Consider the following 25,521-nt stretch of genomic DNA (forward strand, 5'->3'; position numbering starts at 1 on the left):
CTCTTACAAGTTCTACACTGGGTCCCTTTCCCTTCAGAATACAATTCAAGCTCCTCACACTTATAAAGTCACCACTTATTCTACTCCCGCCTACGTATCTGAGCTTATCTCTCCCTCCTGGTCTCTATGCTTCAAAAATGCATGCCGCCTCTCCTGCCAACTGGTTACTTCCTCCAAGATTTTTCCCGTTGTGCTCCTTATCTCTGGAATTCTCTACCTCTCCCTATCAGACTCGCCACTTTCCCACAAATCTTTAAATGGGCTCTTAAGACCCATTTCTTCATTAACCTGGCCATTTTTCATCCTAGCCTTCTGTTTCTGCTCCCTTTTATCCCTGCTGTGTCACTCATGTCCGCCTGCCCCTCCCCCTTTAAGCTCTCACGAGCATGGGCCTCTCTGCTCTTGTGCTTTTATTAGAATATAAATATATATTTATTTCTGCCACCCAAAAAATTGCTTCAGCGTCCTGTCCCCTGATGCAACTCTCTTTACTTGCCATGTCCTTGTCCTACAGCATTTTTTTTGTTTTGTTCATTTATGTATTGTTAGGCACTGCAGCACCCTTGTGGCGCCATATAAATAAACAGTGATGATGATGATAATAGTATTAATACAGTATTTAGCTTCTGACCCAAAAATGAACCCGTGTGTGTTTTTTGAAATTATAGTGCAAGCTCCACTGAGCGCTATACCGATGATTTTGGATTTGAGCACATGCCCTAGCACTGAGCATATGTATTAGGAGTGATTGACAGGCAGTGGGCATTTTGTTAGAGGTAACATAAGTGGTGATAGAAAGGCAGAAGCAGTTTTCAGGGCTTTTATTTGACATCACCTGCCATTATTTAGGCAGAGAAACACGATGCCTGATTCGCTACTGCTGCTGCCAGTTTGTGTAAGACCTACTCGAGCAGTTGGTATTTCCCATTGTTGCATAATGGGCTTCATTCAACATCCCCTGCGGAAGTGCGAAAATCGCTATAATGTGATTTCTGCACTTATGCGCAGTTCACACAACACGAAGGCTAGAAGTGCACTTGCACCTAGGAAGGATGTGGCTGTAGATTGAGTGATGGCTTTCATTCCTGGGTGTCGGCTTCACTGGCTAACATTAGCAATTCCATAGTCTAGAAAATCGCAAATGCAGTTGTATTGGCATACGACTTTGAATTAGGCCCAAAGTCCATATTTAGTGAATCATTCATTGTATTAATTCTGTGGCTCAGTACGGAAGCTGGTTCCTTGTGAAATGATGATCTGCCAGCGGCTGCCTCCCTTGTGTGTAGTGTCCTCAGTACACACCCACCGGTCCCAGCGGCCAGCATTGTATAAAGCTTCTACAGACTGTGGTATGTTTGGTATAATCCCTCCCTCTTTTTCCCTTTTTAGGGTATTACCGGTTTGTGGTGCTGTTCTTCAACTGCATGCTCACTTTTGGATCCTACTTCTGCTTTGATATTCCCAGCGTTCTACAGGACCAGTTCCAAGGGGTAAGTGCCCAGTATGTTCCTAGATCACATAGGTTTGATGGAAAACCTACCCTATGCTGCTGCTACCACTGGTCTGTATCACCGGCGCCATAGCCGACTTTCCCCCTGTGCGCTGCCCACCTTCCCCCCACTACTTCTACTGTGCTGCTGCTCCTGCTGGGCTGCCTCGCTGGCACCACTGCCCACCTTCACTCTTTGCTGCTGCTCCCGCTGCTTATCTTCCCCCCCCACCACCCTCTCTGTGCTGCTGTGCCATCTTCCTGGAAACCTGCGCACCACCTAGTACTTGGAGCCACTGCTGCTGTAGCGAGACCCCGGAGAGGTGAGTATTGAAAAAATAGGTACAGAGTGTGCGGTGTGGGCCCCTCTACCCAGGGGCCTATGTGCACTGTAAACACTGTACCCATTTTAGGTATGCCACTGCATCTGAGACAGCCATCTGGTGCACACTGGATAGCTTACATCCGGCAGGATGAAGTAGAACATCCAGGTGTAGCAAAAATATTGCACAATACAGAAGTAAGAAATGGCAGTATTAACACAGGTAACAGCAATAAAAAAATGTGTGGTAAAGTTAAAAATAGTGGGGTAAACTGCAGAATGCCACCTGACCTGACCTGCACCTCCCTTGGGGGGGATGCAAAAATGCGGTAAAAACCCTGTTATCTTGGTTTTTACCACATTTTGGTATGCACTAAAGCCCCACCGCTGGGTTAACGCGACGGGAATATCGCCAGCAAAACCTGGCTATACCCCATAGAAGCCTATGAACGTCTTACCGTGACCCACGCCGCAGCTCCTCTCACCAGCTGTGCTGCCCGTACCAGTGACCTCCTCCCTAGCCCCTACATCCCCTTCCGGGTGCAGGGAGGAAGAGGTGGAGCTGCCCGCAGCAGCCGGCTGGAAAAGGGAGCCCCCGGGGACCCACTGCCATCACCAGGAACATGGCAAAGAACAGCTCTTTGCGATAATTATCGCATATGTTCGTGCATATGTGATCATTATCTGTGCGGCGGACAGGGGCTGCGGATGTTAGTGCACCCTCAACCAGTTACACATGACCAGCTGTTGGGTGTGACCGTACCGTAGCATGACACTGCCCCCAAACCTAGATTCTGTGTGGAGAAAGGGTCAGAACAGCGTCTGCCCTAAAACCAGCCTGTGCGTACTGAAATCTGCCCCTTCTGACCAGACCAGAACACACTGCTGCACATTCCCCCTTTACTGATTATTGATACACTGCGCATGTGTACTGCCAGTAGTACGCATGTGCGAGGCTGTGCTGCAAACCTGCTACTTCTTCTATTCGCACGAGGTTCACAAGGTTATGGACAGGAAGCAGGCATCTGGGGGAGGAAACCGGCATAGGAAATGGGGAAAAAGCTAGGAGTTGAGCCTATTGTTCATTCTAGCACCCGCCATCTTTGAAAACCCATGCAGTTCCTCTTCCCGGCCTGGGGTGTCGCTGTCTGCTTTGGTGTTTCTAGCATAGGTCTGGTTTGCATATCAGTGCTGATATACAGACCACACTGTGCTATAAAGCGACATCCCAGGCAAGGAAGAGCAACCGCATGTGTTATCAAAGATGGCGAGTGCTAGAATGAACACTAGGTGAGCCTGTTACCATGGGTTCTGGATGTATTCGCTTGGCTCCTTAGCCATACACATCCATGTGCACAGCTAGCACATTGATTCTCAAGGCGGGATTTCACTCAAACGGGGAGGCGGCTGAACTGAACGTGGGCCGGGTGAACAGTTCTGAATTACCCCCCAAATACTGTACAAGAGAAGGGTTACAGACTTCCAGAAAGAGACAATGGTACTGTCCTGATGAAACTCCTATGCTTGTAATGACAATGGTTCACCCCATCACTACAGTACTTCTCCATAAGGGCTCCCCTATTGACAAGGCCAAGCAGAAGTATTGGTCTAAATGTTTCCTGTATGTGCTACAAAGATGACTATGAAACAACACTTTGTACTAATAGCATTGTGCTTCCGCAGTGGCAGTTACAGTACATAAATAACATTTATTTTTTAATTCCCTTCAAGTTGTGTGTGTTACGTTCATGTGAAACATTAATGCATTATGTGGGTAGACTTGGAACCAGAGTCGGAGTGGGTCCTACGCCCTTCTCTGGGGATCAGTAACTTGGAGGAGCAGGATCTTGGATTAGCTCGGGTGCTTGGCTTGTGTCTACTGTACGATTAGTCATCCAGCAATCAGACTGGGTGGTCCCATCCTTTATAAAGGGGTCCTGTTTCCATCTCCTTTCTAATGGTTGCCCAAGTCCCTATGTGATGGCTGGCCACACCCCCTACACATTGTAAGCTTGGGCCCCTCCCACTGGTTTCACTAGTGTCAGACAACCCTGTCTGACACTGCTTGAGTCCCATACACAAGGTATCTTATTATGGTATGCTAATATACCATTTATGGATAAAATCCAATATTCACAATTTTGGATATGAGACACTCCGCGTGTATGTATGTGTGTGATAGATATAAATGTGGGGGTGGCGGCACTCGAATAAGAAGACTCAGCAGACAAGATTTACAACGTTTCGGAACACGGCGGTTCCTTTATCAAGATGCTGTGAAGAACAATGATACAAACAAGTGATCTTACCTAAATACCCTGGCTCCTGTTCGTGCTGCCCGGCGTGGGATAGGGAGTAGATATATATGTATGTATGTGTGTATGTATGTATATGTATATATATATATATATATATATATAGCGCAGCAGATTTTGTTGTGCTTTGCAATTGTAGACAGTGATAAAACAAACTGGGTAACAACAGACAGACATGGAGGTAGAAGGGCCCTGCTGCAAGCTTACAATCTATAGGGATATAGGAGGGAAAGGACAGGATATATATTAGTGTTTTGCCCTGACACATTTTCTCTGATTTCTTTAACTACCTTTAGAACCTGACCTGCAACAATGGGAGTCACCCGAACAGTGTGCACAGTGGTAACCACAGCTCGGGCTGCGTGGAGGGGCTAGGCATGACCCCAGAGCAGTATAACCTGTTATATGCCATCTACGCCTGGACGTGAGTATAAGTGACATACCAGATTAGGTACTTGTGTATTTTGGCGGCGCCCATCACATCGCATCGCATACCATAAGGCATACAATGGTATGCGACGCGATATTGTACAATGCCATACAATTTTAAAATTGTATGTCATTGTATATGGCATACAATGCCATGCAATGTGCTTATACAATGTTGCATCGCCCTAATGGGTGCTTACAATGTTAAATGCACCCCCACGCTACCCCTCCACTATAAACGTGAACCCGAAGCGTGGCGAGCCCGCGAGGGACGGCGGTACGCGTCCTCCGACCTTTTCATACCCCCACTATCCACGTCGGCGTAGAGTTGAGAATAGAAAGTGTGGCGAGCGCAGCGAGCCACCGAGCCCGAAGCGTGGCGAGTGGACACGGGATACCTGTGAAGCCCGCGAGGGGACTCCGATACCTGTGAAGGTATCCGCGTCCCCTCGCGGGGCTCGCCACGCTTCGGGCTCGGTGGCTCGCTGCGCTCGCCACACTTTCTATTCTCAACTCCACGCCGACGTGGATAGTGGGGGTATGAAAAGGTCGGAGGACGCGTACCGACGCCCCTCGCGGGCTCGCTACGCTCGCCACGCTTCGGGTTCACGTTTATAGTGGGGGGGGTGGCGTGGGGGTGCATTTAACATTGTAAGCACCCATTACGGTGCTTAAAAGCACCCTTTAGGGTGCTTATACAATCTTTCATCGTATAGGGGCCAAAAATCGCGTCGCATCGCATGCCATCGGGTGCATGGCATGCGATGCGATTAAAGCATTGCGCGATGGAAATCGGGGCCGCCGCTATAATACACAAGTACCCCAGATTATATACACTGCACTCCTTACAGCCCCGGCAGCTCGCTGATGACTCTGTATTTTACTGACCAAATTATGTTTATCCTTTGTTCTTAGCCCTTTGAGTGGCAAGAGAATTTGTGAAAATTACCAAGCAAACATTGTTTATTCATCATAATTACCTGTAATGTTACCTTATATAGGAAATATAATCTTTTTTACAAAAAAAAATATTTGAATTTATATAACAAATGTGAGCGACGCCGGCATTTTTATCAGGTATGTTGCACATCTCACAGATGTTGGCACTCAAAGGGTTACTCTAACTAAAGAATGCTTTAATGTGCTGCGTTGTAGGTGGGCACTATATAAATAATGACCAAATAATTTGAGATATCTGGATGGCGGATCGATGGGGCTGAGATCGACAATACCATGGTCGACCACTAGAGGTCAATGGCGTCTAGTTAGCCATCTATACGTGGTCTACTAAGATTACATAGATAAGTGATGCTGGACCGGCGGGTGGCAAGCGTTGACAGGAACCCGGTCGACATGGGGTTTGGACAAAAGAAGGGGGTTTTTGGGGCACTATGTGTCCCAGGGGGGTGCCCAGGGAGGAGCTGTGTTGCTAAAGCTGCAGTTAAAAAGGTCTGGGTGTCAAGCCCAGGCAACAATACAATAGGAAAAAAGGGGGGGGGTTTAAACTGCGCTAAGCTCATAAACATGCAACAGGTGGAGAATAATGACACATTTATTAGACCAAAAACATTTGGTATTAAAAAGGCAATATTAAATTGCTGGATAATAAAAGGTACTGCTATTGTTGAGCAAGTTCAATTTAAAAGATATATATATAGTCACCCACAGTCCAAAGCTGTTCTCCTGTCCAGTGTCCGTTCCTAGTGTGCTTCCCTTAGTGTCCCAATATTTGAGGCAGATATTCTCCAATCCAGGGGCTCTATTTAGGGAGAGACTGCGCTCTCCTGCCGTAGAATTGCTGGCTGTTTGTAGTCCCAATGGAAGTTGGCTGCTGGAGTATGGGAGCTGGTCCGGTCACAATATGTATTAGGCAGGCAGGGTGGCAATGGGTGGGTAGGTCTGCTGTAAGTCACTGACACGTTTCGCTTTTTAGCTTTTTCAAGGTGCTCACACAGCAAAAAGCTACATAGCGAAATGCGTCGGTGACCTACCCACCCATTGCCACCCTGCCTGCCTAATACATATTGTGACCGGACCAGCCAGCAATTCTACGGCTCAACAATAGCAGTACCTTTTATTATCCAGCAATTTAATATTGCCTTTTTAATACCAAATGTTTTTGGTCTAATAAATTTGTCATTATTCTCCACCTGTTGCATGTTTATGAGCTTAGCACAGTTTAACCCCCCCCCCCCCTTTTTCCTGTTTATAATGGAGCCTTTGGTGTAGTTAGAGGGTGAACTCCACAGTAGCCCCAGTATCTGCCTCTGTCCATGTACGTCCCTGTCCTCTTGTATCAGTATGGGAACTGACCGCTTCCTGTCTTCCTCTCTCAGTAACGCGCTAGTGGTCATCATGGCTGGATTTCTCATTGACAAGCTTGGAAACCGATGTGAGTAATTACAGGGCATGTAACAAACCAGCATCAGTGACACTTATTTAAATTGGAAAACATAGATAACATTACACGCATGAGGTCTTGTTGCCTTACTTATTGTGCCACCCTTGTACGACATGTATTTTATTTACAGCCTACATATGTTGCTCCTTCCATGACTGATGCAGCTTTATGGGCAAAGGGCCCGATTCAGCTTTGTTAGGAAAGCAAAAAAGCAGATATCTGGGCAAAACCATGCTGCACTGCAGGTGGGGCAGATGTAACCTATGCAGAGAGAGTTAGATTTGGGTGGGGTGTGTTCAACTAAATCTAAATGACAGCGTGAAAATGAAGCAGCCAGTATTTATCCTGCACAGACCAAATATAACCCACCTAAATCTAAATATCTCTGCACAAGTTACATCAGCCCCACCTGTAGTGCAGCAGGGCTTTGCCCAGTTATGTGCTTTTTTTGCTTTCCTAACTAAGCTGAATCCGCTCCAAAGTTCACCTGGGTGCAGAATCTGCAGAGGAGCAACCATACGGCGCTGCAGCAGTACAGAGAGAAGAATCTGCAGAGGAGCAAACCATATGGCGCTGCAGCAGTACAGAGAGAAACTCTTGTTGTGCATGCCTCGAAAATACTCTTTTCTCTTGCATGTACTGGCTAGCTCTGATTTACACAGCATTTTGGGGTTCGAATAGGCCGCAACCCCTGCTCAACCTTAGAGGTTGTACAATTTGTTTATCCTGAAGCAAAGGAAATGTTATTTTCTTCTACGATCCCCATGGCAGCCATGACAGTGGGATATTCCCCTCCTCCTACCAGATTAGACAGGACTTTTTTTCAGGGACCGCCCCCCTTGGGTATAACAGCTCACACCTCCCTCTCCTCTGTGTCTTTTTCTCCTGTCTCCGTCTAGATAGGACAGGCAGGGCGTTATTTTATTTTTAAACAGGGCTACCTCTTACATATATGGGATGGCTTCCCGGGAAGAAGGAGAGCTGCGGAGGAGTGTGGCCTTTGAGATACCTGCCTCCAGCAGCTACTAAGGGTAAGAACTGTGCTTAGCGCCAGTTACCTGCCTAAAATCCCGGCAGCATGTCTTTTTGCAAAATCCCCGTTTTTGTGTGGGTGTGTAGCGGCGTTACCTGAAGGCTGTGGAGCTGGGTAGTCACGCTGGGAGACAGAGCTGGCAGGGAGGCTGGCGCGTGGCTGATCGCTGGATGGTCAGCGCGTGTAAGCGTCTGGCTGGGAGCCGACGCTGAGAGCTGCCGGGTGCTGAGACGCGTGCGGCGGAAGTGCGCATAAAACGTCACTTCCGCCGGCGTGGTGCACCAAGTGTGCACCTGAATAATGTCCCCGGAAACGGGGACCGGATTTTTGGTTCCGCTTTGCGGAAATGGGCGCAGAAATCGCCAGACAGAAACGCTGCTGGCATACAAGGAGTTAAGCTGTCCTAAATATAAACGGACATGCTTTGCAGAGCCTGTGGTGTTGTACAAGCAGCAGAACCATGGAGGAAAGCCAGCAGCAGCAAGCACCTTCTTCCCAGCAGCCTGACATTGCCCCTTTGAGGTAAGCCCTTTGGTTTTTGGGCATTAGTTGGTTTATTTTTGCATGATACTAGTTAGGTTTCTGCTTTGTTTCCAGTGTGCCTAAATCACCTGTTCATAAGAAAAGGACAGCTAAGAAGAAATTCCTTACCTGTACTTGCATGAGTTGTGACAAGGCATTTGCTAGTGCCGATAAGAGGACTCTGTGTGAAGAATGTGACAAAATCCCACAGCCTAAGGTGGATAAGTCGGACCAATCGGATGTCCTTAAAAAACTGATGGATTGGATGCAAAAGTCGTTTGTCTCCAAAGAAGAATTCTTGCAGTCTCAGAAGCCCAAGAGGTCTCGGGAGCAGGCTGGAATGCTGACAGAAGGGGGTGGTTCCTCGGAGGAGATAGAACCAGTGGAGGCAGAAGACATTGAGGAAGGTGAAATAGAGGAAGATGTAAGGTCTTTCAACCTCGAATTGGTGGAGAGTGTGCTGAAAAGCATTTACAAATCCATGAATTACCCGGAAGCCTCAGACACCGCAGCAGATCCACTTTTCGAAGATAGATCGAAGAAAGGAAGAACCTTCCCGGTTCACAAAGTAGTCCGTGAGATGATCAATAAGGAATGGGTCAACACGGATAAGAGGATGGCTGGATGGGCGAGAGTGGATAAAATGTACCCTTTCAAAGATGAGGATTTCCTGAAGTGGTGTCTAGTGCCCAAGGTCGACGCAGCGGTGGCAGAGCTGACGTCTAGAACAACCATACCACTGGAAGATGGGGCGGCGTTTAAAGATGCTATGGAAAGGAAGATCGAAAATTCGCTTAGGAAATTGCACCAGACCTCTGCGCTGTCGCTTAAATCCAGTGTGGCTATTGCGTCGGTGGCAAGGGCAATGAGGCTATGGTCGTCGGAGCTCCATACAGACATAACCGAGAAGATTTCCAAGCAATATCTGCTGAGAAGCTTACAGACCATACAGAAGTCTATCGAATACCTGTGTGAGGCCTCTTTGGACGCGGAGTCGTTCTCGGCTAAGGCGATGGCGCAAGGAGTGACGGCCAGGAGGGCGCTCTGGCTCAAACCCTGGAGTGCGGATGCCAACTCCAAGAATCGTCTAACGGCACTACCCTTTGAAGGCGGGTTCTTGTTTGGCTCAAAATTGGATTCGATGATCCAGAGAATTTCGGGGGGGAAGTCCGTGAGACTACCCCAAGACAGGAGGAATAGGTTTCCCATCCCTACCTCTAGCAGGCAGACTTATAGAGAGGCAAGAAGTTATCGGCCCGGTCGCCAGTACTCCCGCAGGGGGAATCCGAATATGACTCGCCAGTCCTTTCGTCAACAGTATCGGAGAGGGGCCAAGTTATGACGGTGGTTCAATGGTGAGAGTTGGAGCCCGGTTGTTTCAGTTTTCGGAAGTCTGGAAGACATCGATATCAGACAGATGGGTCAACAATATTGTGGAAAGGGGCTACCAAATAGAATTTCTAAGGAGGCCTTGGAAGAACAAATTTGTCAGGTCAAGAGTTCCAGTGAAGAAACTGGAAAGAGAGACTCTCACCTTGAAGATTCTACAGCTTCTACAAATAGGGGCAATAGAACATGTCCCGAAAGACCAAGTACGTCTGGGGTATTATTTGAACCTCTTCTTAGTGGAGAAGAGTACAGGTGGTTTCAGGACCATCTTGGACCTGAGAGGATTGAATCTCTTTGTCAAGAAGCTAAAGTTCAAGATGGAAACTATAAGCTCTATCCTTATGGGTCTCAGACAAGAAGATTGGTTAGCGTCCATAGACCTGAAAGACGCTTATTATCACGTCCCCGTGTCACTAGAGGACAGAAAGTTTCTCAGGTTCTCGCTTCTCGACCAACATTATCAATTTACCTGCCTTCCCTTCGGGCTCAGGACATCGCCGAGAGTGTTCACAAAAGTCTTGGTGACACTTGTGGCAGAACTAAGGAAGCAGGGAATCCAAATCTGGCCGTACCTGGACGACCTATTGCTGGCAGGAAGATCAGTGAGAGAGGTCCAGATGAGTGTCAAAATTACAATAGAATTTCTGCAGAAACATGGTTGGGTGATCAACCAAGAAAAAAGTCAGCTGCAGCCATGCCAGACAATCAAGTTCCTGGGTGTCCTTATAGACACAGTAAAGTTTTCAGTGAGCCTGTCGGTAGACCGCTGTCTGAAGATACAAAATCTGACGCAACTGTTATTAACGAAAGGAAGATGCCCCCTGAAGGTGGCGCTACAACTTCTAGGGATGATGACATCATGTATAAATATCACTCCATGGGCCCAGTGGTACATGAGGAAGCTACAGTGGCAGTTGCTCCCATTCATGAAGAATCAGACCCACGAGGGGTTCCAGATAATCCTGAATGCCGAGACGAAGAATTCGTTAAGGTGGTGGAGCTCTGGCTTAAGGAGAAGAAGCTCCAGTCTCTCAAACCCAGAATTTGTGGTTATGACGACCGATGCGAGTCTTCAAGGTTGGGGCGCTCACCTTGGGAGGAGCTCGGTACAAGGGGCTTGGACCACAGAAGAGAGTGCAAGGTCATCCAATGTCAGAGAACTGCTCGCCGTTTGGGAAGCAATCTGTTGCCTGCAAGACAAACTTCGGAATACCAACCTAAGGATCATGTCAGACAATATGACAGTAGTGGCACATATAAACCACCAAGGCGGTACAAGGAGCTTACCTGTACTGAGAGTGTTGGAGAAGATCATGTCGTGGGCAGTGAACAACCTGCAATCAATCTCGGCCGTGTACATTCCGGGTCCAGAGAACACGGTAGCGGACTTTCTAAGTCGCAAGAGGATTCTGCCGGGAGAATGGGAGTTGGACTCGAAGGTGTTCAGTCAAATAGTCGCCAGGTTTGGCGAACCCGAGATAGACCTGATGGCGTCGTTCTCCAACAAGAAGGTGAGCAGATTCTGCTCGAAATCCTTTCACCCACAAGCCGCGGCACTGGACACGTTTTCAGTGAAATGGGAGTTCACTCTGGGTTATATCTTCCCGCCATTCCCCATGATCAGCAGAGTGCTCAAGAAAATCAGAGAGGACCGAGTGGAAGTACTGGTAGTGCTTCCATTTTGGCCGAGAAGAGCCTGGTTTACTGCAGTACTAAGGATGGCGGTGCAACCACCGTGGGTGTTGCCGGTGATACCAGACCTGTTGAAACAGGGACCAATATGTCATCCAGAGCCAGAAAGCTTCTCGCTGAGGGCATGGCGATTGAGCGGGCGACCCTGAAGCGCCATAACTTATCCGAACAAGTGACCGAATTGTTGCTGAAAGCAAGGAAAGAAGGTTCCTCGCTAATATACTACAAAACCTGGAAGAAGTTCATCTCATGGGGGAACTTTGAGGGTCAGTTTGCCGATATCTCTACGGCCAAGGTCTTGCAATTCTTGTATGAAGGGTTCGAGTTGGGGCTGGCGGTAGCCACCATTAAGTCACAGATTTCTGCTCTCAGTGTACTGTTGGACAGAAGATTAGCTGAGGAAAAGCTAGTAAAGAAGTTCTGCAGAGCAATCAAGGGAATACGGCCACCAAGAAAATCTTTAGTGGCCCCGTGGGATCTGAATTTGGTGCTAAGAGCACTAATGCTACAGCCTTTTGAACCCCTGGAACACTCATCGGTAAAGTACCTAACATGGAAGGTACTGTTCTTGATAGCTATAACATCGGCGAGGAGGGTCAGCGAGATTCAGGCCCTCTGGATCAAGGAACCGTACCTAGTGATTTTCCCTGACAGAGTTGTGCTGAGAACTCACCCAGACTTCATGCCAAAAGTCATATCAGCGTTCCACTTGAATCAGGAAATATCCTTGCCTAGGTTTTTCCCTGAGCCGATTAATGACGAACAGAAGGCCTATCATACGCTGGATCTGGTGAGAGCAGTTTCAGTGTATCTGGACCGTACAAAGGAGATCAGAAAGTCTGATCACTTATTCATTATCCCTGAGGGTCCGAAGAAGGGCTCTAGGGCTACGAAGCAAACCATTTCGAGATGGGTACGAGAAGTTATCGTATTCGCCTACAAAAATGAAGATAAGAGACCGCCTCCAATCATCAAGGCACATTCAACCAGGGCAGTGGCCACATCATGGGCTAGAAGGGCCAAGGCGTCAGTATCGGAGATCTGTCAAGCCGCTACATGGTCATCCGTCCATACCTTTACTAACCACTATGCCTTGAACGTGTCTACAGCCCACTTTGGGAATCTTGTAATTGAAGAGGCCTTGTCCATAAGATAAGTCTCTTGAATAAATCTCTGTTACATTCATATTGGCTCCCTCCCGTTTATTGTGCAGCTTGGGTATGTCCCACTGTCATGGCTGCCATGGGGATCGTAGAAGAAATATGCGAATTATACTCACCGATAATTCCTTTTCTTCCTAGAGATCCCATGGCAGCCACTTATTTCCCACCCTTTGTGCTAGAAGTTTTTCAGGGACGTTGGTGCGGAGACACTCGAAAGACACAGAGGAGAGGGAGGTGTGAGCTGTTATACCCAAGGGGGGCGGTCCCTGAAAAAAAGTCCTGTCTAATCTGGTAGGAGGAGGGGAATATCCCACTGTCATGGCTGCCATGGGATCTCTAGGAAGAAAAGGAATTATCGGTGAGTATAATTCGCATATTTCCTGGTGCAAATTTTGCAGCCAGATGTAGTTATTGAGTTTGCTCCTGTAAACTACTATACTGTTATGCTCTGTACACATGCTTCGATTTAGGCTAATTTTCGATTCGACTTTATAGTCCATATCGCATCGAGAATGACCTTGAATCGAACAGTGTTTAGCTGCTTAGATGCAGATTCGATCCCAATACGCGGCATCGGGATCAAAAGAAGAAAGACTTGCCTGGCTAGCCTATTTCTGCTTCGTTCTAGCCGATCGAACGCAGTCCCATTCTGCTCAATGCGGCATTCCTCCTTGCGCCATCTGTCTTCTTTGATGCCGGTTCCCAGTGGCCGTCGATATCGAATCGGCCACTGAATCGAAGCGTAAGTACACCCTTAACCCCTTCAGTGGAAATCCCGAGAATTTTCCGGGCTGTGTCTCAGTGCCCAGTCTGGCAAGCCCTGGAAAATTCTCGGGATTGCCTCTGTTTAGAGCCGGGAAGCGCCCTCCCCTCCGGGTTTTCTATTGAAGGCGCCGGCTTGTGACAAGCCGACTGCCGGGGACGGGGTGCGGGTGCAGCCGCTGATTGACAGTTCAGCGGCGCTGCCTGGACCCAGGGAGGCAGTGGTGGTTTTTTTTAAGGGAGCGCTCCCCATAAAAAACCTCACCCAGTGGGGAGCCCTCCCAAAAAAAAACCCCACCACTGAAGGGATAAATAATGTTAATATGCAGTCCAAGTCTGCCATATGCAACACTGTAACGTAGTGGTTTAAATGACCTCTGTAATAATTCCAAATATTGCAACACTTTCAGTCGGCCTGTTCCTGTTTTCCTTCCTGACTGTCCTGGGCTCCTCCATATTTGCGCTGGGTTCACACTTTAAAGGAACGCCTTACCTGCTGCCGCTGATGCTAACAGGACGCCTGTTGTTTGGCTCTGGGAACGGATCGTTGACAAGTAAGGTCCACTTCTCCTGCTCACACCTGAGCGTGTGGTGCTTCTGTGTCTCACTTCACCCTGGTCTCCCATCCTCCGTGTTTTGCCAGTTGTACAGAACCGGATCACAGCCTTCTGGTTCAAAGGCAAAGAATTAGCATTGGCCTTTGGGCTGACCCTCTCTTTCTCTCGGCTGGGCAGCGTCCTGAATTTTTTCCTCACTCAGCGGTTTGAAGATCACTATGGCATGCAGTGGACCCTTTGGGGAGGTGAGTGGTCGGTTTCACATCTTCCCTGCAACTCTATTCATTCTCAGAGAGCTTTAGAAATGTTCTGTCATCCTGTTTAGGCACGTTATTGTGTGTCCTGGGGTTTTCCTCTGCGGTTACAGTCAGCATATTGGATAAAGTAGGAATGAAGCAGTTGGGTCTCGATGGAACAATCCAAGAGGAGTCCAAGAAAGTGGTGAGTAGCCGCCGTCTCAATTTATTTAAATGGTAATTTTCCCAGAATCCTCTGCCGCTCTCAAATCATTGTGCATTGTATTATAAATGTCATTTACAGAGCGGGTAGTGTTTCACAAGTTCTATCCTATTGGCTAATTGGGGTGGTTATAATAAAATATAATGTTAAAATTGTGGGTTGGGACTGATGATAATCTGCTTTGAAATATCTGATTTTCAGCGTGTGCAGGATATTCGTCGCTTACCTTTACGTTACTGGCTCTTGGTTCTGACCATCATGTTCTTCTACAATGGAGTCTTTCCATTCGTCGCAGATGCAAGGTAAGTAATTGCATTTCTATCTGTAACTTCTACGAAGAGAAGACATGGAAACTGGGGGTGGGTATGGATCATTGGGTAGACAGCAACTAGGTCGACATGGTCATAAAGTCGACATGCTTTATGTCAACATGGGGACGGTCAACATTGGGTTTTTCACTTTTTATTTTGACACAGTCGACATGGACACCGAATTTTAGCACCGCGTCCCCTCGCATGGCTTGCTGCGCTCATCATACTTCGGACACGGTGCCTCGCTACGCTCGTCAGACTATTTTATTCTCCCGCCACGCCCTAGTAGATGGTAGTTTATGAAATACTGCCTGTCGGCTCAAAAAAAAAAGTGAAATGCACCATGTTGACCTTTTTGACTGTCGACCTAATGACCCTGTAGACCTTCAGTCATATCGATGGGGATGGGAATCCTGGGGATTTAGGGCACCAGAATTCCAGGAATCTACTATATATTCTGCACTTGCCCTCTATTGGAGTCAATCCTCCCATGCATCCAGGTGAGGACCTCACCTGGATCTGATATGACATGACATGACAAGCCATATTCACAGAACAAAGACAGTTTGTGCATCCTATTATATTTATTATTACATTAGAGTCTCAAAACCACACAACAAATAACTCTGCACAATACGTTACGCATGGACTGAAATTATATTCATTTATTTGCCAGAACACAGTGGTTCGCAAACTCTGTCCTAGGGGCACCACACAGGCCATGTTTTCCAGATCACCCATCAGGAGCACTGGGTATCACCAACTGTCACATTTTAAAAAATCCACTGGCATTTTTATCGGATATTTTGCACATATCTCAGTGATGTTGGCACTCAAAAGAGTTAAAATCCTATTTTCCGGATCTCCGTGTAGCTGTGAGTTTTCACGGACCAGAGGAGGATTTTCCAGAAGGCAACCTGAGTGCCTGCCTAGGGCCCAGCAGGTCCCGAGGGGCCCCATAAAGATATCCTGGCCATCCAAAACCTTCCAGGAGAAACATTGTACAATTACCTCATGACATCACAGGGACCCGCCCACAATCCCAAAGCCCCTCTAATGTTCTTTGATAGAATGAAAAAAATTGTTACACAGGTATTGAGCTACTTCTAAAAGACCTAGGGCCTGCTCCCGAAATGCTGCCAGATGATATTTTGGCTGGGGGGAGCAAAATTTTTAGTTACACCACTGACTCCAGCTGTTGTTGAGGTTTCAGTATGAAATCCCGGCGGTCGAGATCCCGGCGTTCAAAATCCCGACGCCGAAATCCCGACAAGGGGGGGGATGTGGATCGCCCCCCCTTGCGGGCTCGCTGCGCTCTCCACGCAGCGGGCCCGGTGCCTCGCTACGCTCGGCACGCTAATTTATTCTCCCTCCAGGGGTGTCGTGGACAGAGGGAGAAACTGTCGGGATTCTGAACGCCGGGATCCCGACCGCCGGGATTTAAACTGCATCCCGTTGTTGAACTACTCATCCCAGCATGCTCTGCATCAGATTTAGCATGGCCAAATAGCAAAACTGAAGCAGAGCATGCTGGGATGTGTAGTTCAACAACAGCTGGAGTGTCAAGGTTAGTCATCAAAGCTATATACAGGGATTAGGCAAAAATGCTTTTCTGATACCACCTCTATTTGCAGGGTATAGGAAAAACAATGTAACAATAATTAATTAGGTTTCAGTGCTGAGAACGAACAAGTAGTGTCAGTCTGTCCGGGTGAAATGGAAAAAGACATTTCACATTCGCAAAATAATTTTCCCTCCCCTCTTCATTTAGAGCATAGGGTCCAAGTTTTCCAGATGCCGGCCAATGTCAGACATTTATTAAAGTGGCAATCATTAACCAACCAAGTTGGTTTTGCTTCAAAGTTGATCCAACGTTCTGGGATTTCATCCTGGGTCTTGACCAGGGTTGGAACCGGGCAGTCGCTGGGTCCAGGGGCAGTGTGGGTATCCTGGGTCGACACAACCCGAATCCCATTTACTGGACTGTAAAGGCCCCACCTCCCAATTACGTCACCACCTTTGCTTTATGTTGGGTCAGCGGCTAGTGTGAAAGCCCTTGCAAGCCGGGTTGCAGCCGGGATTTTATACCTGGCTTGCAAGCGCTTTCCAGTGTGAAAGGGGTATATAAGAAGGGTTTGGAAAACCAATCCGTTTTGTGACATAGGGCCAGATGTATCAAGCTTCCAAAAGGGATAAAATGGAGAGTGATAAACAGCCAGCCAATCAGCTCCTAACTGCCATGTTACAGGCTGGGCTTGAAAAATATCAGGAAGGAGCTTATTGGCTGGTGATTTATCACTCTACACTTTATCACTTTTTGAAGCTTGATACATCTGGCCCATAGTGTATAAAATTAAAAATGAACACAGTAGATGGAACCACATCTGCTATGCTGGCGGTTATTTCTATACATTCAATTTTGAACTGAAGATTTTTAAGCAGAGGGTATCCACGTGACCACCTCCAAGAGGAAAACGAGACCACCTATTAAACCAACATCTTTAAACCACAATCTTTGTTATGGGCCCAGTGTGGGATCCCGGCGGTCAAAATATCGACGTCGGGATCCCGACTGCCAAAATCTTGACAGGGGAGCAAGCACAACGCTGCCCCTTGCTATGCTCTGCACACTAATTTATTCTCCCTGGACACCCACAGAGGGAGAATATGTCGCTATTGTGGCGGTCGGGATCCCGGCGTTGGTATTTCGACTGCTGGGATCTTGACCGCATGTGCACGCATGTTATGTGCCCCTCAGCTGACCACTGTTTTATTTTATTTTTTTCCCCAGTAAATTCATTCAGGACAAATACTCCGGTTATGATCAGCAGACGGCATCCTACATTGCTGGGGCTGTGTACGACAGTTCTCTAGTGCTCTCTGCAGCTGTCGGGATATTAATTGTAAGTGACTTCTAATTACCCCTTATATGCTATTCTAAGAAATGAAGTGGTCCCGGCCTTGCCCTCCTGTGGCTCTCCAGCTGTTGTGAAATTACACTTCCCAGAATGCCCTCCCTAATTCAAATAGCAGGGCATTCTGGGACTTGTAGTTTCACAATGGCTGTAGAGCCAGGGGTTGGTCAGGCCTGTGTAACTGGTCTCCTAATGAGTATAGTACAAAGTCACTACAGTGAGAGCAAGTATATATGAAGGGAAATAGTCTCTCCTTGTTTGAACTAATCCAGATGATCATGTATTAAGTCACAAACTGTTTTGTTTTTTTGTCATGTCTCTCTTGTAGGACTATGTAGGGATGAGGGGGGTGCTGGCTCTCCTCTGTGCGGTGTCCACGCTGCCAGTGTTTGCCCTGCTGGCGTTTACCTTTGTCCCACCGCTGGTGTCCACATTGTGGCTCGGGGTCACTTACTCCTTTGCTGCGGTAATGTATGAAGTTCCTATAATCTGTGGAAGGTGTTGTATAATGGGTGTCTTCCACTACCATAGTTAGTATAGGTGCCGGTGAAACTCTGACAGTTGCATGATAACCTATGCATGGTAACCTTACAGTACAGGAATCAACAGGACTTGCATGCAAGAAAGCGGGGACCCTCCTGTTTTACTACATATTTGTTTTGTACTTTGTTCTTTTTGAAGAGCAAGAAAATGGCTTCAATATAATTCAACTACTAGGGGCAGTGTTCATCCGGATCCTATTGGTGTGATTATTTCACCCCTTCCTAAAATACATTGATGTAGATCCTGTTCTCCATGCAGGCTGACGCAGCCCATGTACTGAATATGTACCTGTGTTCATTGTCACTGTAATGGACTGATATTTATGTTACCTACAGAAGCAATCAATCTGAAATCAAAATAATATATTGATGGATATGAATCCTTGATCACTATAATATAGCCTGTAGCTCCGCAGTCATATACTGTGGAAGATATTTTAAGGATCAGGTGAAATCAGGAGGCTCAAGACTTTATTGTTATTGTTTATTAATACGTAGATGAGTGAAAAACAAGATACCCTGCTGTGTAACGCTGTGTAAGGCCAGAGCGCAATTACTCTCTACACATCCTCTGTTCTGGAGCCTACCATCCCCATATACCTCCTCTGTTGCAGAGGGTCTGCTCCCGGGTGTGGATCATTTGGTTTACAACAAGTAGGTCAACAAGCATTGGGTCAACATGGGTCTAGGTCGACACAAGCATTAGGTTGACATGGGCAAGGTCGACATGGGGTTTTCCCACTGTTTTTTTTTACCCGAATGTTGACATGGACACAATTTGAAGTATTTTAGCACTATGTTATTTTCCCACCATGCCCTAATGCATGGTAAAAACAGTGAAAAAACCCTTGTCTACCTTGCCCATGTCGACCTAATGATCTGTCGACCTAGACCTATGTCAACCTGCTGCATGTCGACCTAGTTGTTGTAGACCAAATGACCGTATCCCCTGCTCCCCCCCTCGTTCCCCATATACCTCTGTTGCAGAGCCCCCGTCCTCAATGTGGCAGTTTCTCCATAGGCTTATTTAGTGCTTCGTAAGGCATCTGTCTGCAGAATCCAAATGAGCATTGGATGGGTGTTGAGTATTGTACATATCGGTATAATGGTGGCTCATTTGGATTCTGCAGACAGATGCCTTACGAAGCACTAAATAAGCCTATGGAGAAACTGCCACATTGAGGACGGGGGCTCTGCAACAGAGGTATATGGGGAACGAGGGGGAGCAGGGGATACGGTCATTTGGTCTACAACAACTAGGTCGACATGCAGCAGGTTGACATAGGTCTAGGTCGACAGATCATTAGGCTGAAGGGGTTCCAAAGCTGCTATTTTAGTTGAGCCTAAATCTGCTCTGCTCCTAAGTGGAAATCCCCTTATATGCCCCATACACACAGTGCGATTTCAGCCATAATCGCTGGGATATGGTCGCTGAGTGGCTCCTGTGTAGGAGGCGGCGGTCACTGGAGCGCACTCCCGCGACCAGCCCTGGGGTGGTCGCTGGTGAGAGGAGCATGCTCCTGCGATCAGCATCTTCCACAGGCAGTGTCTCATTTTTATCAGCGACCATCTCCGGTCACTACTGAAAATGGGACACTAAGCAATATGATCACTGAGCAATATTAAGCCAGTATTGCTCAGCGATCATATTGCTCCGTGTACGCTGAACTTAAGTCTTAGTTGCTCAGTTCATTTCCCTTATCCTGGTGGAAAGTGACAGAAAAACTTATTTAGATGCATGCTTCACTGTAACGCCTTTATACATAATGTATGGGCAAAGTACCAGGCCAGTGGCAGGAATAGTTCTGTACTACAGGCTAATCTATCACTGGAGCCATGGATGTTGCACCATGCTTGTGCGGCATCTTGGCCAGGTCCTGCATACATCAGACCTATTTGCAGCACAGCTACTGATTGATCCTTATCTCTACAGGCAAGCATGTGGCCTTCTATCCCTCTCGTGGTTCCACAAGCTACTCTGGGAACCGCCATGGGTCTGGCCACCTCTGTGCAGATGATCGGGATCGGCCTTTCTAACCTTATTGTTGGCCGAATACTCGGAACTAAATCTAGGTAAGTGTGGATTTACATTTGGGGTTATTCTGGTTCACTCACAAAGGCAAATTCACTCTCTAATGGACAAAGCCATATGTGCAGAGAGAGAGTTTAGATTTGGATGTTATATTGTTTCTGTGCAGGATAAATACTGGCTGCTTTATTTTTACACTGCAGTATAGATATCACTTTGAAGTACAAACCCCACCCAAATCTAAATCTCTGCGCATATTACATCTGCCCCACCTGCAGTGCAGCATAGTTTTGCCTAGAGAGATATTTTGCTTTTGTGCACCAACCTGAATCAGGCCCACAGTGCGATCCAATCATTTGGCAGTAATTACCACTTACCTGCGTGTTCAGTGTAATGACGATGTGGAAACTGTTAAAGCATTATATGATAGATTCGTACCAACATTTTCCCTTTACTGCAGAATTCAGATGTTTATTTATTTTTTCTTCCTCCTGATGCAGTGAATCAAAGATCCCACTGTGGCGCTGGCAACAAATGATGATTTTCATGTTGGCAAATACCATCGCCTGCATCGTTTCTTCTACTGTCTTGAACATTGTGGACAGGAAGCAGGTAATGGCTGAGAGAAGTAGACTGGTGGGGGTGGGCCAGGGATACTCTGCTTGTAGTAAAGGGTGGAGACAAGTCCATATTTACCAGGAGGCGTGGCCACCCAGAGCATATGTCAGAGCCATTTACTAGTATGGAAGATGGATGGTGCAGATGGTTATGTTAAGCGCAGATATAGGAGATGGTCATATTGGGAGAGATGAGAATCAGGGTGGTGCTACACATGGACTGTAGTAGTCCTTTTCACAGACAACATATAAAGCAATGGTTCACGAGTCACTGCATCCTATAGTACAAGCATGTCTTCCACGGCACTTAGCACATGTTACTTATACCCCTTTCACATCACACCTAATTACCGGGTTCATGCCAGTTACACCTGGTAATTGGTGTGATGTAAAAGGGGTTACTGTTTACAGCAAACCGGTAGCAATACGAACTGGTTAAAAAGAAGGGTACTTACTGGTTTATTGCTTTTGCGGTGTGAACGAGTTTAATGGGTCAAGCAACCCGTTTCCCCTCGAGGAGGCAGCGCTTGGAGCCACGCCAGCTCTAAGCGCTGCCTCCATCCCCGCCTCAGATGACGCTTCCCCGCACCCACCAATATTGACTGTTCGCTGATGCAATGTGAACAGACCGCACATGCAGGGTTGCACGTTTCAAAGTCCCGGTGCGACCCTGCATTTGCGGTCTGAAAACAGTGTTATTGAGAAATTATCAAAATATTGAAGTACCTTCCTACAGGATTAGATTCTATTTGCTCACCTGTATTATGATTGGAAGTCCCTAGCACTGATTTTGCCTGTTCTGTGGACCATAAATAATTTGGTTTGGTCTTGTCTTGGGAGCAACTAACAACGGTTCTGTACATTTTAAAGACATATTCCTTTTACCCCATTCCATAAAAACCGATTTATTATATTGATTTTACGTAAAGCTGTTTGTGTGTTGTACAAGAAAACAGTAATTTTGTGTGAAATTATAGTAAATGTATTTTTTCCCACTTAAATTTCATTGAGAATAATTTTTAGGAAATAAGGTTTGTGGTTCTAATATTCCTTCTTGCCCCCCAGGGAGGAACACTGAACAAAATGACAAAGAAGAGACCTCAAGCAGAGAGAGAACCTGGCTCTGAATCGGATACAACACCTATCCTAAATGATGAGGATGACCAGCGGTCCATAAATTAGCCAGGAGACTGCTATAGCCGGTGGCTAAATCTGTTTCATTTCCTGGTCACACACCTACCACCAACTATTCAGGCTATTAGTTTGGAACTTTGGGCTCTATAACGGAGGATCGTAGCAGCTTATAACAATGGACACTTTTTAGGAGAAGGCTGCTTGTTAGTGACTTTGTTGTTAAAGTACCAGTTATATACTGTAGGGATATTTTGGTATATAATTGGTAAAAGATTCAGGAATTTTGCACTTTGATTTACATTTTTGTATTAATTTAGACAGATCACTTAAAACAATTACCTTTTAGTATTGTTTGCCGTTCATAAAGGAAAGGTTTTATACTGTAGTTCTCGTGTCTGAAGTGGAATTTGGTCCCAAATATTTTTATAATTACATTTCCTGACTTTATGTAATTTGAATGCTATTATTCTGTGTGCCATGTGATTGCACAGGACCCTTAATTTTTAAACTGTTATAACAAACTTATTACCCAGGGAAGATGAAAAGAAAACTATATTAAAATTCTATATAGTGTAATTATGCCAACAAATAGCCTTTGCAGTAATCCTATCCTGCCACTAGATGACACTGCAGCATCCAAAAGGTTTTGTATGCTATCAAGTTTGCCTGGTGAATTACAGTAACATATTTGGGAAATGGTTGTGTCTATGGGAACGGTTAGGATAACTTTATTTGCTTTAGATTATTGCTATAGTGCATAAATATTCTGAAAATTAGAGCGCAATAGACAGGTTTAGCCTCACTTACAGGCAACACAGATGGTGGAATGGTTAGTGTTAATGAATGATGGCACTGAGGTCATGGTTTCGATTCCCACCATGGCTCTGTGTGCAGTTTGTATATTCTCCCCAGGCTTGTGTGGGTTTCCTCCAGGTACTCACACAATCCAAATATATACTTATGGGTTAATATTTTTAACCCAAGTGTAAATGTGCGTGTGTGTACATGCGGTAGGGAATATAGATTGTATGCTCCAATGGGGCAGGGACTGATGTGATTGGCCAAATATTCTCTGTAAAACGCTGCAGAATGTGCGCGTGCTATATACATAACTGGTAATCAATCTCCACAGTTCAATTTTTAACCTACAAATAGGTCTAAAGGCATGGGAAGAAATAGATATTTGGTGGAAATAACCCCACTGAAGTGAGGTAAAAAGAATTGTGGGTTCCTGAGACCCCTCACTTACAAAAATTGGGATCCTACCTGACCTTTTCTGGGTCCCAATGGAATAAAGCACCCACTCCCACCACAGCACATAAAGAAGCCTCCTCCTCTCCCCCATATCCTGAGCCGAGGGTGGGACTGAACATATATTTGGGTGCTCCTCGCTGTCTATTGTGGATGGGGGGGGGGGGGGGAGAGATTATCAATTGGCCCACTTGCATAAAGCACGACAGACATATAGTAGGTGTAAAAGACTATGTGGAAACAGGGTCAGTGTGCATCCAAAATTTAGGGCATGGCTTTGTGAGGAAGCAGCGTGGCACATTATAGTACCAGTTCACATTACACCACACACTTACACACAGTGCCAGCTAGAAACACTGCAACAGGATTATGCACACCATAATGCCTATTAGACGTTATGCCACACACCAATTTGCCCATTAAGTATTCTGACACACAGTAATGCCCATTACACAAAATGCCAGTACACCTACCTGCTAGGATGTGTAGTCCCACAGAGTTCCTGTACCTAAGATATACCAGTGCAAAGCCAGGGGACTGAGCTAGAACTAGTAATCCTCCCCTGTCCTGCACACGTTGCAAGGCGGGCGTACCTCAGCTTGTGGAAAGGGGTTATGCCGACAATGTATAAAGATGCATGCACAGCCCCCTTCGGGGGTGCCATGGGTACAACTGTCCTGGGCCCTCCCGGGGAGGAGTCTGCCAATGGCACGTACATTGACAGCCTCGGGTCAGGGCATCTTGACATCGCTCAACATCAGGGATGCGTATCTGCATATCCCCATCAAACAGGAGCAATGGCGGTTTCTGAGGTTTGCACTGCAGGACATTTTCAGGCTCGGCCTTTCCACGGCACCCAGGGTGTTTACGAAGGTCATGTTGGTAATGAACAGTACGCTTTGCAAATTCTTCCATAGCGGGATAAACTGTTGATCTTAGCATAGTTGCATGAGGTGTCCTGGATCACCACAGCGGGGTTATCAACTGGACCAAATCTTCCATGCTTCCCGCCCAATCCATGATTCATCTAGGGCAGGCATGTCCAAACTATGGCCCTCCATATGGCATTCTCTAATACCAAAACTGTGGCAAGGCATGATGGGACTTGTAGTTTCACAACAGCTGGAGGGCCATAGTTTGGACATGCCTGATTCTAGGGGCCCTGTTGGACACAGTCCATCAGTGGATTTACTTGCCAGAGGTACGCCACAGGGCTCTGCAGTCCCGTGTTCAGCATCTCCTCCCTCAGGTGTGTCTCAATCCATGCATTTATGAGGGTCCTAGGCTCCATGGTGTCAGCCTTCGACATAGCGGAGTATGCACAATTCCACTCTCACCCTATACAACAGGAAATAGTCAGGAAATGGCCGGGTCGTACTCCAATCTACAATTACACCTGATTGTCTTGTCACCGGCAGCATGGATTTCCCTGTCCTGGTGGCTTCTGGATCAAAACCTCTTGATGGGGAGGCTGTTTTGGATCCACCGGTGGACTCTCCTCACCACGGAGGCCAATCTCCATGGTTGGGGAGCGGACACAGGTCAGAAATCCTTTCAGGGGTTGTGGACTTCACAGGAATCCCTACTGTCCATCAATGTCCTCAAACTGTGGGCAGTCCTTGTGGCTCTCCGCCAGGCGGAGCCTTGGCTTCAGGGTTGCCTGGTGCAGGTCCAGTCGGTGGCTTACATCAACCACTAGAGTGGCACTTTGAGTTGGGCGGCCATGGCGGAGGCCAAGATCCCCGCCTTGTCATCAATCTTTATTCTGGGGGTCCTCAATTGGGAAGCAGACTTTAACTGTCAGACTCTGGATGCTGGCGAATGGACCCTCCATCCAGAAGGCATTCCAGATTTTGGCAGACCGGAGGTGGATTTGATAGCTTCACGCCACAATCACCAGGTCACCCTGTACGGGTCCAGGTCTCGAGACCCAGGAGCTTGCATGGTAGATGCTGTCGGCCCCATGGCCTTTTTGCTCTCATGTATACCATTTCTCTGAGAACTTCGCAAGTTGAAGGTGGAGGAAGGCACATTAATCCTGGTAGGCCCAGGCGGATCTGGTTCTCAGATCTGCAAGCCATGTTAATGGAACCTTTGATCAGTCTGCCTGTGGCCAGACCTACTTACAAAAGGTCTGTACCTCCATCCCAATCCACAGTGGCTGTTGAGACCTCCTTAAGAACCAAGGG

The 25,521-nt window shown here is 47.0% G+C and overlaps 1 protein-coding gene across 1 annotated transcript in view; it reads left to right on the top strand.

The window, feature by feature from the left end:
• LOC146020129 (lysosomal dipeptide transporter MFSD1-like) overlaps nt 1-22,466 on the top strand; it is a 33,026-nt gene extending 10,560 nt beyond the window's left edge. The window contains exons 3-14 of the mRNA XM_083152991.1: nt 1,390-1,490; nt 4,423-4,550; nt 6,892-6,947; nt 13,928-14,071; nt 14,161-14,319; nt 14,400-14,515; nt 14,735-14,835; nt 17,636-17,747; nt 18,088-18,225; nt 20,235-20,374; nt 20,831-20,942; nt 22,013-22,466. Of these exons, the coding sequence (XP_083009117.1) occupies nt 1,390-1,490; nt 4,423-4,550; nt 6,892-6,947; nt 13,928-14,071; nt 14,161-14,319; nt 14,400-14,515; nt 14,735-14,835; nt 17,636-17,747; nt 18,088-18,225; nt 20,235-20,374; nt 20,831-20,942; nt 22,013-22,129 (1,424 nt within the window). The 3' untranslated portion in view covers nt 22,130-22,466. The remainder of the gene's footprint in view (nt 1-1,389; nt 1,491-4,422; nt 4,551-6,891; nt 6,948-13,927; nt 14,072-14,160; nt 14,320-14,399; nt 14,516-14,734; nt 14,836-17,635; nt 17,748-18,087; nt 18,226-20,234; nt 20,375-20,830; nt 20,943-22,012) is intronic.
• Nucleotides 22,467-25,521: the final 3,055 nt, after the last annotated feature.

The sequence above is a fragment of the Crinia signifera genome, chromosome 7 (assembly GCF_055691185.1).
Source record: "Crinia signifera chromosome 7, ASM5569118v1, whole genome shotgun sequence".
NCBI lineage: Eukaryota > Metazoa > Chordata > Amphibia > Anura > Myobatrachidae > Crinia > Crinia signifera.